Genomic DNA, 17,209 nt, shown 5'->3' on the forward strand with positions numbered 1-17,209 from the left:
TTTTAGTTAAAGGAAGCCTAGAGAATTTAAGTGTAATAGCATCTTAAAGTCTTCTCTCCATTGCCACATCAGTTGCACAGATGAGTTTACTACTCATGGGTTTTCTGGAAGAAAGCAGTAGACAGGGAAGTTATACTAAAAGTAAATATAGCTTGAGACCCAGACCAGTCAAATGTATTAAAGGCAATGTAGAATATCTAAAAGGCTCTTATTTTGGTTTATATAGTTACCAAAGAAGTGGATTTTTTGAAGTTATATACTTCCTCAGTTTTGGAGGGTTGCCTCTTATCTGCCATTTGTGATGTGAAGGTGTGTATACTTCAGAGATACATATGGCAACATTAACATCCTAAACCTCTGCTGATTTCCCGGTGGTTTTATACACATTATATAGTATAAATTTGCAACTCCTGTGAGCTTTGGCAGACTTTGCTTAATTTTTTTTTTAATAATGAACTTAGTGTGTAATATTTACAGTAACTGTTCTAGGTGAAAATGAATATTAAGTTGCCGTTTTGTGACATTACGTGATATATGGTTTTTAACATTAAAAAACAATTTGAAAAAATGATCGAACTCTAGGATTTTTATTGCAGTATCAGGCTAAAATATTTTTCTTTCTCTTTCAGTTGATAAGCTCTATGAGCTCAGTAGCAGAGCACTGTCTCCCCTCCTTACTACGCACCTTGTTTGACTGGTACAGGCGTCAGAATGGAACAGAAGATGAATCTTATGAATATAGACCCCGGTCAAGCACAAAATCAAAGGGGTAAGAATTTTCTTTGCTGAGGTCTGTTTGATTTTTGTGCGCTTTCTTATAAGAAAATGTTTGCTTTATACTTCAGTGACAGGTATGTTGTATTTGGATTTGCCCTTACCTAAATTTGTGTAGAAAGAATACAGATTCTTTGGGGTAGTATATTTAACTTGTGTAGGTGATATACGTGAAGTGACTTAGTGGTTTTGGTGTGGATATACAGAAGGAACTGGGATACTGGTAATTCTAAGCTAGTTTGTCCCTTTTTTATTTTGGTTATTGGCAGGTCCTTTCAGAAGGAGGGGGCACGATGTCAGTGCTGTGCCAAACCCCCAAGTCTTTCCACCTATCCATTTTATATACATCTGTAACAGTGATTCCATGAAAAACAATGTAGTCATTGTCTGTAATATTTGTGTTCAGTCTTGTGTTTCATACTTCTGTTCTTGATTTCTTATTTTAGGGATGACCAACAACGTGAAAGAGATTATCTACTTGAAAGGAGGGACTTAGCTGTAGATTTCATTTTTTGTTTAGTTTTAATAGAGGTTCTAAAACAGGTAAGATATTTTGCTTTGGTGAATTAGTGTTAATATTTTGCTTTTAATGTTGGTTTTGATAATCTTTAAATTTTTATTGTAAAAACAAGAACATATCTAAGATGAGCATATGCAAGACTGTAATTATACTCTCAGTTACATAAAGCCTTTGTCCTCTCCTGCCTTTTATTTACATGCCTGCATTATCTCAGTTCATGTGTCTTGGAAAGCTGCTGATGTACTGCAAAAAGCAGAACTGTAAAAAATAACATTTAATTTATGTTCAGTGCCTTTTGTCTGCTTAAATGTTTTTGAAATACAGGTTGAAATTGTTAGATGAGATTAAAATGTCACTTAAAAATTAGAGAAAGTATGTAACTTTGCTTAGAATTACCCTTATTTGGCTAAGAATGCCAATGCAGATTATGTAAACATTATATGTTGCAGAATTAGCTTGATATATGCCAGCAAAGGACTCTGGTGGGAGAGATTTCTTCAGGGCATCTCACAGTACTGTTTATTTCCTTCATACATGCATGTATGTATAGGTGCTACATACATGTAAGTGATATGTGTATTTCAGATACCTGTTCATCCAGTGCCAGATCCTTTAGTACATGAAGTTCTAAACTTGGCTTTTAAGCACTTTAAACATAAGGAAGGGTAAGTTTCACTTGTGTACTTTAAAATATTTTGTATTACCAGCCTGTGCTTGCTTGTTGTGATTCTCTCCTTTGCCTCACATGTAACATGTTGGTGATAATACCAGTGTGAATGAACACTAATCAGTGTCTTAAAATTGAAAACATATGTTGAAAGAACACAGCTGTGTTCAATGTTACATTGCTTAGAATATACAGTGTGATTTGCATCCTCAGACACAGTAAGAAAAGTCTGAGTTTGGGTAAACACAGTAAAATTTCTATCCAGAATGTTTCTTTTGGAATAAGAAATGAAACTACATTACTTTAAATGTCACCCATGCATTTTATGTTTGAATTTAATTATTTTTATGGTAATAGTTTGCCTGCTAGGTGACAAACTTTTTATTTGTAATTGAGAACTCGCTTGGGGTTCAGAAGAACAAAGTTGTATTTAATGAGTTTTTTTCCCTTTATTGTTTGTTTTGTTTTTTTTTTTTTCTCTTTAGGTATTCAGGAACCAACACTGGGAATGTCCATATTATTGCAGACTTGTATGCAGAAGTGACAGGGGTTCTTGCTCAATCAAAGTAAGCTCAGTCTTTGACTCTTTATGTTTAGGGACAAACCAATGTAGACTTAAAGACTATTTGATATAGCAGAATCTATTTGTGTCCCCAGTAACTAGTTCTATAAGTGTCAAATGTAGTCAGGTGTAGTGTGTTGTGTCTGTCTTATGTTCCAGCATTATAAAACTGAATAAATCAAGAAACAACCTTCAGTACAATTGCTTTGCAGTCAGCTTGTAGGAGTAAGGAAAGGTGGCCCTTGTGCCAGTCAGCTGCTGTTCAGTTAACTGGTATATTCTAATGTACTATCACTGTAGACTCTTAATTACCTAGATTTGAAGTACCAGGGTACATCTTGCCAGCATTTCTCATACAGTAGCTGCTGTTATTGTTACGGACTAAAGAAATTGGTTCAAAATTATAGACCTCTTACAAAAGTAACTAAGGATGCAAATAACTGCCATGTGTACCCTTGTTCAGGTTTCAAGCTGTTAGGAAGAAGTTTGTCACTGAATTAAAGGAGCTGCGACAGAAAGAACAGAGTCCTCACATAGTACAGAGTATCATCAGTTTGATTATGGGAATGAAGTTTTTTCGAGTAAAGATGTATCCTGTGGAGGATTTTGAAGCATCATTTCAGTTCATGCAGGTAAGGAAATGCTACAGAAAACTGAAATGAGTATAATTTTAAATGTTTAAGTCATGAAGCTATGATGACACTTGCTATGTTCAGTCATTCCCTCTACTTGTGTGCCATCTTTCATCCTTTTCTGTTCAGTTCCTGATTTTTCAGAGGTGAGAATTATTTGTTTCTCTGTAGTTTGTGAGTACCTGGTGTTAGGAGAAACCTTTCACAATTCCCTTAGTAGTGTGGCAAACCAGTAATATATGAATTTAAGATTGAATGAAAATGGGTAGCAATCAAATAATTTTCTGTCTTTATGAAAGCAGTGTATTAGAGAAAAAGAATTATTTGATACATCATTTTTAACAGATGAGAAGTCAAGACATACTTTTCTTTAAAAACACTTCACTATGGATTATTTGTTGTGTATGGAATATTTAATTACGTTTAATTTTCTTTTCATGTAAGTCCTTTGAAAATGAAAATTAGTATATAAAAATAAAATATACTTTTCCAGTAACTTTAATCTTTATATTTTGAGTAAAAGTTAAATAGCTATCTGGTATTACAAATGTTCTCCTTTGAATTCATTGAGGTGTATTCCTGGGCAAACAGGTTTTAAAGCTTCTTATGTTTTGTGAAGTTGATACTGTTAAGGAGTGTAAGACTAACTCAAACACATTTCATATTCTAAATTAAAACAGACAACTAATGTTAGACTACTAGTGGTTTTTTATTGCATAGTTGTGTTTGTATTCTTTTTTCTAAATATTTTTCATATGTTTTCTTACTTAGGAGTGTGCTCAGTACTTCCTGGAAGTAAAAGATAAAGATATAAAACATGCACTTGCTGGTTTGTTTGTGGAAATTCTCATACCTGTGGCTGCTGTAAGTATTTAAATCCCTTCTGCCATACTGTTCCTCCCACTTTCAATTAGGCTGTCATTATTAAAATTCTTCAATTAATCCTCAAAATACTACATTTTTATATATTCAGGAAGACATCTGGTACCTAAGGAGGGCTTACAACGAGGCTGAAGAGGGGCTTTTTACAAGGGCATGTAGCAATAGAACAAGGGGGAGAACAGCTTTAAACTGAAGTAGGGTAGGATTAGATTAGATTTTAGGAAGAAATTCTTTACTGGGAGAGTGGTGAGGCCCTGGCACAGGTTGCCCAGAGAAGCCGTGGATGCCCTATCCCTGGAAGTGTTCAGTGCCAGTTGGATGGGGCAGCCTGGTCTAGTGAAAGGTGTCCCTGCCCACAGCAGAGGCAGAAGTTAGAACTAATTATATTTAAGGTCCTCTCCAGCACAAATCATTCTGTGACTGTTACGTAGATTACAAGCACCTTCATAGTCTTAAAGGGAAATAGATTGGCTTGTGTGTTAGCTAATTTCCAGAGGTTTTTTCAGAACTTTTTAAAAAAGTGTCTGTTTACTAGACACCTTTATTACCAGGATATTGTGTAAATTTATACGTGCTCTAAAAACTTGAAAATTCTTTAATTTAATATTGGTTTGTTTGCTCAAGGGTCTTCTTGATTTTTGTTTATTAGCTGAAACCTTTTAAGTACTCTCTATAATAAGCTGAGATATGTAAAATTTTTACAGTCTGATAAGGAGAATGTGAACTCCATTGCAGGAAGGAAGAATGTAGGTTTTGTCTAATTTAATAAAAATCATTTGTAGAGGTGAATGTCCACTAGACTTAATCCTTCAAGTGGAAGAGCAGTCAATCATCTGTGTGTTTTTAACCTAGAAGTAGAAATTTTACACAGCAGGCATGAATGGGAAAAAAACCTAATTATCATCACAGTGTTGGATGTACTGTGCTCCTTGTGAGATTGTTTCGGTCAAGACAGGTTCTCTTTCCTCCCAGCCTGTGTTGCTTCGTTGTGTGAAGCTTGTTCAACATGTCAAGAAGAAATTATGGCATCTGAATATAGTTCAAATTGACCATTTGCCACAAGCTCAGTTAATTTCATCATTGTAGATTGATCCTTGCTAGGATTATTGTCTAAAATGTTAGTTGTATTAGCAGATGTCAGGCCACGCTGTGGTATGCAGTCCCAAAAAATGGCAGGTTGTGGCTCTCTGTTGCCACATGGATTACAGGGACATATCTTGCTATATATGGAAAATTGGGACATGTAGATCTTGTTTTGTAGAATAGAATCTACTAAGAGTAGCACACTGGTCGGGCATCCCATCTGAGCAAGATCATAGGAGAGGAAAGATTACTCTGAACTCTTCATCCTCTTTTAAATGGTTTACCTTGCCCTAGACAAATGCTTTTTTGCCTTCCATGTTCTCAGTCTTGGTATTTTGAGGGGTTTTTTGGGTGGGGTTTTTTTGTTTTGTTGGTGGTGGTTTTCTATGAGTTTTTTTGTTTGACTGGCTTTGGTTGGTTGGTTGGTTAGGTTTGGTACTCTTGGAGGGGTTGGGGTTTGGTTTGGTTTTTTTAAATTTTTTAATTACAAAGGAGACAATCTTTTTTCATAAGACATAACTAGAAAGAGGTGCTCTAGGACTAGGTGTTTATGGGAAGAAGTTTTGATCCAGGCATGCTTAAACTCTTCTAGAGAAGAGCAGAAAAATTTCTTTCATATTAAAGAGTCTTTTTGAATTCTGTGGTTGCTTGGCAGTTGAAGTGGGAGTGCCGAGTGAAACTACTTAGCATTTAGGTAAATGCAAATATTAGCTTGCAGAATCATAAACATGGTGAAAACTTCCCTTGAAATAATGAGGAAGGAGCAGCATTTGTGAGTTGGGACTATACACTGGCAAGGGTGGAGGCACAAACATCAACTGTGCAGAGCACTTGTGGTGCACTATATACACAGCCTGAATCAGCGCTTCAGACACTTGGGGAGGGAAGCTTGATCTTTCCTTCTGACTCATTGAGTCTCTAATCATTTTATACAAATGGAGCTTCTTAAATAGAAGCTAAGAGCTCACTCCCAGGCTGAGGTGCAGTTGAGCAGGTTAGTCACTCTCCTGGAAGATGTGAGATGCAAGCTTGAATATTTTTGATGCAGCTGAATGAATTGAATGTAGATTTTTCTGTATCTTGGATACAGAAAATCTCTCAAGTGAGGAAGCTGTTGGGTTTCAACATTGAGACTTCTTTACTGTCATTCTCTTGCTTAGTCATTCAGGCATTTTAAGAAACCTGACCTGATTTGGACCCTGCAGGTATGATGAATCACAGCATATTTTATAGCAGGGAAGTTGGGGCTGCTCTGAAAGCCTAAGGTTATATCCCGAAGGAACAATGCGGAGATGAGAGCAAATGCCTGATTTTTCACGTGGAGCTAGCAGAGTACTAATGAACCTATAGCCTAAGAATAGCAAAAGATAAATAAGTTTGTACATAGGAAGTGATTTAAATTGTATCTACTTTCTCAGTTCTTTCTTCATGGATCTGTACCCATTACAGAGATACATGCTATTTTTATGCTTCTACGTCTTGAAGGTTTCGGAGTGTTCTTAGCAAGGTGGACATGATTTTTCTTTATATAGTGTTAGTTAATAAAATGTTTACATAATATTAATAACTATAATTAATAAAAATAACAAAAAACTGTTTTGCATTGTAAGGAAATTATATGTACAGAGGACCTCTTTCAAAAAGCCTTTTCAGTCTCCAACACCCCACCCCTCAATTTGATAAATAAAGCAGAAACAGATTAAAACAGTAGGTCGAGAATACCATTTAAATAGATCATCCTGGGGATCCAGGGAGAAGCCTAAGAGCCATCCAGAGGTTTCAATAAAGAAGGTGGCAGCTGGTTGTGGGAGGAAACCTATTCTGTGTGCAAGAACAGAGTGGGTCAGAAGGATGTAGGGCTCCATATTTGTTTCATTAATTCTGAAAGCTGAGCAAAAACAACTTGCATGATTGGTTGACTGCTAATCCTGTGGATTATTTCTTAATTTTCCCATGTTCAGTATTAAAACAAAAAATAAAACAGGAAAGTTAAGAGGGGACCTGTGAAAGTTACAGATACTAATTTTTTTAATAAATGTAAATAAGTATATGAAGAGCTTCAGTGTAGTTTTTATTTGTTAGTTGGTATCAAATATACTTTCTTCTTTAAGTATGGAATAGAGACCAAGTTCTTAAAACAGTTTATTTCAGCGGGCTGTTTTGTTGGGGTGGAGTTTTTTTGTATGTTTGCTTTAAGTGTTAATTTTAACCATATGGTTGTGGTGTACGGCATGATTTCTTATGCTTTTGTTTATATTTCAGATAAATACACTTAAATACCTTCCTAATGTGAAATTTAACATTTGAACTATTTTGAATTCATAGACAATGTATATTTAAATTGCCTTCTGTGTTAATTTTTAAGTCCATTAATTTGTGATTTTGGTTTTTTTTTAATAGGCTGTTAAAAATGAAGTGAATGTGCCATGTTTGAAAAATTTTGTGGAGATGCTTTATCAGACTACCTTTGAATTGAGTTCAAGAAAGAAGCATTCGCTGGTATTTTAAAGAAATATTTCAACTTCTCCATTTTGCTCATCTTAGGCTCTTAAACTAGTGCATTATATGAGGAAAAGATTATCAAGCCATATTCATTTAAATCTTAATATCTCAGTATAATTAAATTCCCACTGTGTATGTGCATTTGTTCTAATTTTGCTTTGTTTCTTTGTGCTCTTATCTCAATGTCAGATTGTCTTGAAATCAGTGCTTGTTTTTGATTATTTTAGTGGGTTTTAGCAGAGCTATTTAACCTAATGTCTTTTTAGTAAAAACTTTCATTCAGGGAGTCTGAATATATTTGAATTACAGTTAATTAAAATATGCAAATGTCAGACAAGACTTTTTCAGTAAAATAGCAGCCTCTTAATAGCTCTGCTCTGCCTGGTTCTCTCCTCTCTTCATGAACCTTGATTTTCTTTCTCCAGTATTTTTTTATTATCTTTTATTTTTGTAGTATTTGGTTATTTTTGATGACTATGGCAGACATGTTTCAAATCGATTCACTTCAGTTTGCTGAAAATGTAGAGCTAATTTTTGCATTTCAGTTGACGTATTCAGTAAATGCAAGTGAATTTAAAATATTTTATTCTCACTTTAATGTTATGGACAAACTTAACTTTCTAGAATTCTGCACATAAAAGGCATATATCATTGTATTGGTTAAACTCCTTATAACATAAGAATAACATAAAGTGGTTGATATTGGTATTCAAAATGTAATTTTATTTTTGAAGTTAGAAATGTTTTATCAAGAGTACTATTTGTCTGTTCATCCTTTAGTTTTGCTTCATAACAAGAGAAGCTGCAGTCAGATTTGGTAATAATCACCATTATGTGTTAAAGTATATGGTACTTAAATCTTATCTTACTAAAGCAAAGCTAAATCATACTCTGCATATTCACAGATTTAAATTAAATTATATTGTGATTCATTCCTCATTAAAAGTAGATCTAGAGTAGAAGTAGTATTTCTGACAACTTAAAGTCTGTCTCAGTTTTTACTGGGTTGGTGTTTTTCCTGAATATTCATGGAGGCAGTTCACCTGTCCAGTATGTCAGACTACATGAATTGACTCTTGTGGTTGCAGGGAAAGCATGAACATTGTATGTTGGGTCAGACTGCTCTCAGTCCTTGTTGGGGGATGAGCTTCACCTTGGTCCCGCTGCCCCAGTCTGACACCTTGAGGTCTTACAGCACCCAGGAGGTTACCCAGGGCACTGTGCCTGGCACAAGTGTCCCATTGTAGGGGTGAGGCTGCCATGCAGTGCCAAAACTGGGAGAGTGAGAGGCAACAGCCAACTGTGTCTCATTCTCAATGTGCAACACTTAGGAGGTCTGTAAAGAGCAATTTGATCAATTCTTTTTCCCCCCTACTCATAGGCTTTGTATCCATTGATCACCTGCCTGTTGTGTGTCAGTCAGAAACAGTTTTTTTTAAATAACTGGCACGTTTTCCTGCAGAACTGTTTGTCACATCTAAAGGTAAGAATCCTTTTTAATTAAGGATCTGTTGCAAATCACTAGCATTTATTACAATATGTTCTCAGCATTCTTGTGCCAAATAAACAATGAATAATATTTGGCTGTTTAAAAGGACACTGAATTTCTTTTCTAGAAAGAAATTAAATGTTTCGAGTCTCTATACTAAACTTAATAGTAAGTTTTTGTGATGCTATGTCATGGTGGAATAAGTGTGTTCCCCTTGGGGATTATAATTTTTATTGAGTAAAAGCTGCAGAAGTGTCTGTTAATAAGGGCTATTCATGCCAGAGAAAATACAAACTGTAATTCATTATGTACAAATTATATGTGAAAAAATAAGTGACTTGTCTGCTCTTCTAAGTAGAATGTATAGGAAGTGCAAACTTTCTATCTCTTGGTCACTTATTGAAGGAATAGAAAATGACCTGTGAGACCAGAAAAGTTATTATATCTACAGCCTGTGATACATATTAAAAAAAAAATTACAGTGTCCCTTTAACTTGTGCTTTCTGTTGATACCATTGTAACCATCAATTGGTTGATAAAGACATCAAGATACTTACAAATTAGTCACTTTCTTGTAGTTATTGTACATGTTCTTTCCTTGATTATGATTAATATAATTCATGATTTTGCCTAATGTATTGATTTTGAAAATGTTAATAAATTCTTTGATCCTCCTTCACAACACTGATTCTGGTTAGCTATGAGTGACAGTTATGTATCTTATTTGTAAAATCTGTAAACCAGCATGAAGTCAAAACGGTTTAGCTGCTTGGATTGTTTTTAAGGGTCATTTTGTTCTTACAACATCTTTCACACCTTTCTGTTGCTTGTTGGGTTCTGTATATTTTTCATCTAACATTATTGCAGTTCTTTTGCAATATTTGCCTTGATTTTTGTTTTGTGGTTTATTTTGCTTATGGAGGCTGCTTGTGCTTTTATTTTTAAACCTTTTAAAAAAACTCCTTACAATCTACGAGTTGATTTTTTCTGGCATAATGTCCATTGCTGGTAATGGATATATTAAAACTATAAATGCCAGTGAGTTTAACTGGTAGTTGCTGAGCATGCATTTTATATTTTACTTAGATTTGTTAACCACTAACACCTTAACACATTTACTGTAAGGCTCTATTCAGCAGAAATTCCACATACGAATTTCTGCAATTCAGAATTTGCAGTGTTATGATGCTATGCCATCAATGAGTTCTTTAGGATATTTTATGGCTTGGTTTAACTTGGCACACCAAATACTATCATGTTTTTTGGGTGCTTGCCTTGTTCAGAAACTTTGTTGAGCTTAATCTTGAAAAATACACCCCCACTGTCCTCATGTGTCTTATGAATTAATGTGTTCCTTTGTTTCTGAAGCTAATTAAATGCATGCACTCTGTAATAAGTAATCTCATTAATTTATAAATCTGAATTTCACAACAGTTTAGTCTTTCAGATTTCCCCTCCCCCATTTTATTTCCTGATTTTCTAATGACTAAAATTTTATTTGGAGTTACTTAAATATGTAAAATGAAATAAGAAATTCTGAATCCATTGCCTCTAGTGTCCTTGTTATTAATAAAGGATTTTCAGAGTTCCTAGGAGATACTTAGAGCACTAATAGGATTCCTCTACCCTTACTGTATTTGTTGAAATTAACAAATTAGGAATTGAAATAATGATAACACTTAGAGTTTTTCACAGAGATATTCTATGTAGAGTACAGGCATGCTAGCAAGACACCAAGATGTAGCGTAGGTCATGGATTCATAGTGCTCTCTTTATTCCCTGGTGACTGCCCAGTGCAAACTCTTACTGAGTGATGAGCACCACGTCTCACTTTGGTGACTGAAATGAGCCATTTCCCATTTGCCATGACATGAAAGCTCACACCATTGCAGTGGCTCCGCAGTACCTGATGCAGTTTGTTCATACCCTGCCTTACCTTCTGGAGCTACGTTAAACTTGATAATGCTCCTGAGAGTGCTCTGAATCCTAAACCTGGCAGTACTTATGGTCTTGGTAAACTCCCTGTGCTGGGCTTCAGTGCATACTGCCTTTAGTTGTCCTCAAAGCAGGCTTAGAGTGTGGGGAGAACATTCTAGCCTTGCTGAAAGGAGAAAACCTAGTGGTCTGGACCAATGCAAATAGCACATCAGTGAGTAAGAGTCAGTTTAGAGCAGGAGTGTGTGAAAGGATTGGTTTTTTCTGCTATATGTATAGCTGGCTTTGTCCCACAATGCTGTTGGGATGCTGTTTCAGCATTGTGCCCAGTAGGCATTTTTTTACACACTGTAGCGTAGGCAAAATTCTGAATTTGTTCAGCAGACAGTAATGCTGGGTCAGTATTGTAAAACACTTAGCTTACTTTTTTTTGACAGGTATTTACACAGACTAATTCTAGCAAGTTTGTCAGAGAGTTGATAAATTCTTGGATGAATCTGAATGGTGATATCTTTACTACCTCTTCTGGAGACAGGAAGGAACATTTTAAAAAGCTGCAGAAATGGGAGGGAACAGTGTCTGTCATTCTGCACCACTGTTGGCTGGAAAAAGAATATTTTTTTTTCTCACAGTTTACCTATAGTGTCTGTTACCACAAAACCTTGAAAGTTGAAGGAACGTTTCCTGCCACTATAGCAAACCCTTTATTTCTACTGAATAGAGTCCTTGCTAGACAGCTATCTGTTGGTTTTGAGCTTTTTTTCATCTAACATGCATGTGCCTTCCATTCTCATGTTTGTTATGTTTTGCTGTCTCACATTGCTTTATTTAGATGCCATCTAACAACAGTATCAGAAAACAAATAGAAACACTGCAGGTGAGTTAATACATTGTTGTAACTCAGTGAAATGTTGCTTTGTCTCATGTAAATACTTCTGTTTTGGTTTTTTTATGTTATTTGTTGTATTTTGTGCTTTCCTTTCTTTGTAAAATTGCTGTTAGTAGTATTAAGAAGAAACAGGACTAAGACTAGCTAGTGTTTCAAAGATCTTTTTCTCCTGTCAGGGAGTAAAGGAGAAAGATCAAAAAATTGTCTAATTACAATTTTTCCTTAAGGATGAAAGTGTGGCTTTGAGAGGTTGATTATTAATATCACAGCTGGTTTCCCTGAACAGCAGTGCATGTTTCCACTGGAAATAACTACCTATTCAGATATATGAGTTTTTCTGTTGCTTCATTTCAAAAAGTGTCTTGCATGTGAGCAAACTGAAAACATTTTCACAGTAAAAAAATGTGAAACTGATTTACTGTAACAACTTGCAGTGCACTAACTTGAAAGACTTTTACACTGTTGGTTTTGCAGGTTTTAAAAAGTAGAAATTGTTTTAGTTCAGAACAGAAGAAAAGTTTAACATCAGTATTAAAAAGTACTTTCTTCAGTAAGTGACTACATTTGACTAACATGGAAAAAATGCTATTTTGTTTCTTGCCATCATTGAGATTTGTTTCATTGACTCATTTTAATGTGTTATGTAAAACCACCATAATTTGTTCTTACGTTTTTGGTTTTGTAACATATACTGTTCCTGACAACTTTATTCAGTCTGCTGATACCATAATTTATGTTAAAAGTTTTAGGATTTTAAACTAAACTATGTTTAAAAAAAAACCAAAACGTATAGCGTACTTCAAAATCTAACAGATATTATCTAAAAAAGACAAAAATTTAGCCAGGTTGTTGAATTACATATCCATCTATTTCTTATTCTAGTTTCTCTAATGTCTAAGAGAAAATAAATACTGACATCTTATAACACCAGGTGTACACGAAGTGTGCTGTAATTCATACCCCAAAAGGAATTTTCTTCTAGCATATTAGTTTAGTTCTTCTTTATAGGAAGAGATAATGAAAATTTTCATTGCTTAAAATAATAAAAGTACTGCAGGATTTATTTTGTAACTCTTTTTTAAAAGATGAATGCCTCTTTATATGCTTCTTTTTTTCTTTATAACAAGCAAGCTTTGTCATAACTACTCAGAAGTAGCTCTATTGGACGATACACTTGCTAACAGATGGAACATTGTTTACACATTATTAAAATATCTGCTACCTCTACCGTTTTTTATTAGATGATTGAAAGCCAGCAATAATTTTTTTGTTTACTTCTGGACCTGTAAATTAAGTTCACCTGTAGAATATAAGAAATTAGAAAATTGAAGCATTACTCGGTTCCAGATGCATTTCAGATAGACTTTGATAATACTTATACCAGTGAATTCCCCATCCTGCTTTGACAATCAGTAATTGTTGGCCTGTAAATTAAATACAATGAGTAATAATATTGTAGGGTTTTTGCTATTTAAGCTGATTAGAATCAAAGCTGACACAGTCTCACCCCCTGGCACAATTAAGTTTACTTCTTCCTCGCAGTAGCACTGCAGGTAAATTAACAGGGAGACATTTATCAGAGTGAATAGTAACCAGAGACAGGTGTAACTTCTTAATGGATAGATTTTGACCAGATCACTTTCCTAAATTTACCCACTGCCTAGTTACAGATGCTAATTCAGAGGTGATGGCAGCACACAGTGATGTGTGAAGGGAGAGTAGAACAGCATTATCACTCATGTAAACTGGGTTATTTCCTCTAATACTCTGGTAGTCAGTCTTGTGTGTTACTTGTCTGTACTACTTTGAAATACCACTTCTGCCTCAGTGATTCTGTGATAAGCTTTTAGCCTTTCTTAAAATAAGATGCTGCCAAAACCAGTAGTCTGGACCTACCTGTGTTAAAGCCACCAAAATTACTCTCCTTTGTGTATATAGCCTTTTGCACATACATGGACATTAAGTTATTTTGATCAGCAAGACTTTCTTACTGCAAAAATTAATGTAGAGGGAGCATTGAGGCTGTGGGGGAGAGAACCATGAATGAGGCCATCTATTTTTGAACAGTATGGTTTTAGTTCCACTTACACCCTTTGTGAATTTGCATTCCATTTGTCCTGGAAGGAAAAGTTACCTGGTAATTTGACACACTGGCCTGTGGCACAAAGTATGAAATTAATTATGTTTAAGTCATCATATAGGTATGTCTTGAAATAGAGATGCTTCACTGGAGATAGGGAAGGTGTGGTTTTGGGGTTCCTTTTTTTCCTTTTTTGTTGGTTTTGTTTGGGTTTGTTAGTTTGAATTGGCATAATGCCTAAAAAGTTGATGACTAGGAATAATTAATTATATTCAGAAGTTTATACTTATGGCTAAGTCGAGGAATCTTGCTGAACACTTCTAGATTGTAAGTACTCCAAGAAACCCTATTTGGAAAGGAGGTTTCTGGAGCTGGTACAAAGAATGTTAGTTACTTACTGTTTTGCAGAGTTTAAGAGCTCAGAGGAGCAAAGCAACCCTCATGGTAGCAGCTTTAACACAAAAATAATTTTGCGTACAGTACCTAATTTAAACTGAATTGTCCTGCTAGATTTTATATTAATTGAAGAGGTGGTAGCATAATTGTTACAATAAAAATTCATTGTAAGTGGAAAAACACTAATACAGCCTGCAGGAGGTGTCTGTGTTGTGTGAAGCTGCACCTGGAGATGCATCCTTGTGTGCCTGCCCTGTTTTGCATTCTGCTCTTCTGCACCTGCTATTGTCTGCTGTAACAGACTGAGTGATGGAATGAGACCTTGTGCCTGATCCAAAGCAGCTACTCCAGTGTTTTAGACAAACTATAAATTAGTTTGCTCTGAAGTAGATATTTATTACCAATGGCTTTTTGAGAAAAGTTCTTGAAAGCAATATACTCTTGGTGTGTTCATCTCAAAAGGAATATCTGCTTTTTAGTTAGAGATGTGTAAAATGAGCTGGACATACTAATTAAAAATTTAAAGAATATTGGAAAAATGCAATACATGCTTTTTTTAATGAAAAAGTATCAAAAACTTGTAGTCAGTATTAAAACCATCTGCTTTCATTGTTAAAAGGATTATTTTCAAAAGTAAATAAACATTATAATAGAATTTTGCCAATGTCTCTAAGGCAACAATAACTGTATTTTTAAATTTGTTTTACAGAATAAAGATCCCAAAATGTCCCGAGTTGCACTGGAATCTTTGTATAGGTTATTGTGGGTTTATGTTATTAGAATTAAATGTGAAAGCAACACTGTAACTCAAAGGTAAGTTCATTATGCAAAGTATTTTAAACTACTGATAATAGAGATTTTATTCCCATTTAGTGAAGATATCAGAAGAGGTCTTGAAGCCAGTTCAGGGATGGTTTAGTAAAGTAAATGGGACCAAACATTTTGACTTAATGGAGAAAACCAAAAGCCCTTGAGTACTTTGACAGAAAGAAATAGAGTCTAGAATAGTCTTTGCAGGGATAGAATAAGGCAGAGAGATAAGCAGGAAATTTATTGAAGTTCAAAGGCACTAATGATGACAGAACAAATAGGGTAAGAAGTATCCATCACTAAGTATGGATTGGAAATGAAAAAGTTTTCTTTATAATTGTGTATAATGAGAATTTGGAATAGTCATTCAGATTTTACCCCTTCTCCAGACTATTAGTAACTGGTTTAAAACAGGGTATTGAAAAGTTCCTAGAGGAATCCATGATCCTGTTGCCTGTGACAGCTGGGGCTGTGCTTTCTGTACATGGTCCAACCTGTCATAGGCTTCAATATTATTTCATAGTAGCCACATACACATACACACACTTTCAGATTTGAACTGTAACATATGTGCTGTTATAAGGAACTATTTTAAAAAGACCTTTGTATTTCTTTTTGCTTCTAAATTCTTTCAGCCGTCTTATGAGCATTGTATCAGCACTTTTCCCAAAAGGTTCACGTAGTGTGGTCCCACGAGACACACCTCTGAATATATTTGTGAAGATTATTCAGTTCATTGCTCAGGTAAGAATACATCTAGGTAGAGCTGTAATATTGGGATGAACATTACTTGGAAGAAATGTAAATTTAAGTTTTGTTTTTGAAATGTTTGCAGTAAATTAGTGGTCACATATCTTGAGTAGAATTTCTCCAAATACATGTAACTAGGAAGAGAATTCATTCTCTTTCTAGTTCTGGCAGAACTATTTTTTTAAAAACTTCAAAAACTGTTACGTACGGACATTATGATGATTAGTATTTACATTTGTATTGCACTGTTGGGGGCTGTGTGTATGTATATATGTATTTATATAGTACACTAATATGATTACTCCATCCATTATGATATTTTTATAAGGGATAAAGCATTAGAATTGTCCTAATATCACAATGCAAGATATAATCACACGAGATGAACTGTCATTGATCTTTAACCTTATAGTTTAGAGACATCTTCCCCTGTCTTAGAAATAACTTGTCTGTGCTTCAGCTTCCAAAATTATTTGCTTTTGGTCATACAGGGATGAGGCAGGATACACTCATGACCATTGATATTTTTTTGTATTTATATTGTAATATTTTTTATTCCTTAGGAATATATATTTTTTGTTTTCTATAACAGCTAATTTTATCTGTAGAAATGCGTTTGATCTGAGATTAATTGTCTGGGAATTTTTTCAGGAGAAATGATTCAACTATAGCAGGTGATGAGCTGTGTTGAATTGTACTACATTTAAAAAACAAAAAAAGTCATAAGAATAAGGAGGAAGAGAGAACTGTTTTCTAACCTTTTTTTAAAACTTTTAAGACATGATAACCAGTAGCTGTACAACACCATGAAATTATGCATATTAACAGAAAAGAGATGATCATAGTAATATATTTCCTTTATAGGAACGTTTGGATTTTGCAATGAAAGAAATAATATTTGATCTTCTTAGTGTTGGAAAATCACCTAAAACCTTCACTATTAATCCAGAGGTAATAAAGGCTTGCATGCCATGAGAATGGGGCATTGGGGGTTTTTTTGGGGGGGAAGTGGTTAGCTATGTTTGAGCCGGGTTAAAGGCAGATTAATAAGTATCTGAAGAAATGTTCTGGTAGTGCTAAAGAAGTAATTGTTTTTGTGCACAGTTGCTGTTTGATTTTAGGTGAGCAGGACAGCATCAGTTCTACAGTTAACACTCATTTCAACAATAATTTCAGGAAGTATGGTTTTTTGTTACAGCGTAACTGTAAAGCATTTTTTCAGGAAAGCTCTTGACGAT

General features: G+C 34.7%; 1 protein-coding gene across 9 annotated transcripts in view; it reads left to right on the top strand.

The window, feature by feature from the left end:
- Nucleotides 1-17,209, top strand: part of FRYL (FRY like transcription coactivator) — a 165,290-nt gene that overhangs the window by 82,076 nt on the left and 66,005 nt on the right. For 7 of the 9 annotated variants that reach the window (XM_056490339.1, XM_056490336.1, XM_056490337.1 and 4 more), the window contains 12 exons: nt 630-769; nt 1,221-1,317; nt 1,880-1,959; nt 2,447-2,527; nt 2,987-3,155; nt 3,927-4,019; nt 7,521-7,619; nt 9,004-9,105; nt 11,879-11,923; nt 15,121-15,224; nt 15,857-15,965; nt 16,836-16,922. In XM_056490339.1, the coding sequence (XP_056346314.1) occupies nt 630-769; nt 1,221-1,317; nt 1,880-1,959; nt 2,447-2,527; nt 2,987-3,155; nt 3,927-4,019; nt 7,521-7,619; nt 9,004-9,105; nt 11,879-11,923; nt 15,121-15,224; nt 15,857-15,965; nt 16,836-16,922 (1,206 nt within the window). The remainder of the gene's footprint in view (nt 1-629; nt 770-1,220; nt 1,318-1,879; nt 1,960-2,446; nt 2,528-2,986; nt 3,156-3,926; nt 4,020-7,520; nt 7,620-9,003; nt 9,106-11,878; nt 11,924-15,120; nt 15,225-15,856; nt 15,966-16,835; nt 16,923-17,209) is intronic. The other 2 variants (XM_056490332.1, XM_056490334.1) reach the window with 1 other exon arrangement.

The sequence above is a fragment of the Oenanthe melanoleuca genome, chromosome 4 (assembly GCF_029582105.1).
Source record: "Oenanthe melanoleuca isolate GR-GAL-2019-014 chromosome 4, OMel1.0, whole genome shotgun sequence".
NCBI classification, from domain to species: domain Eukaryota; kingdom Metazoa; phylum Chordata; class Aves; order Passeriformes; family Muscicapidae; genus Oenanthe; species Oenanthe melanoleuca.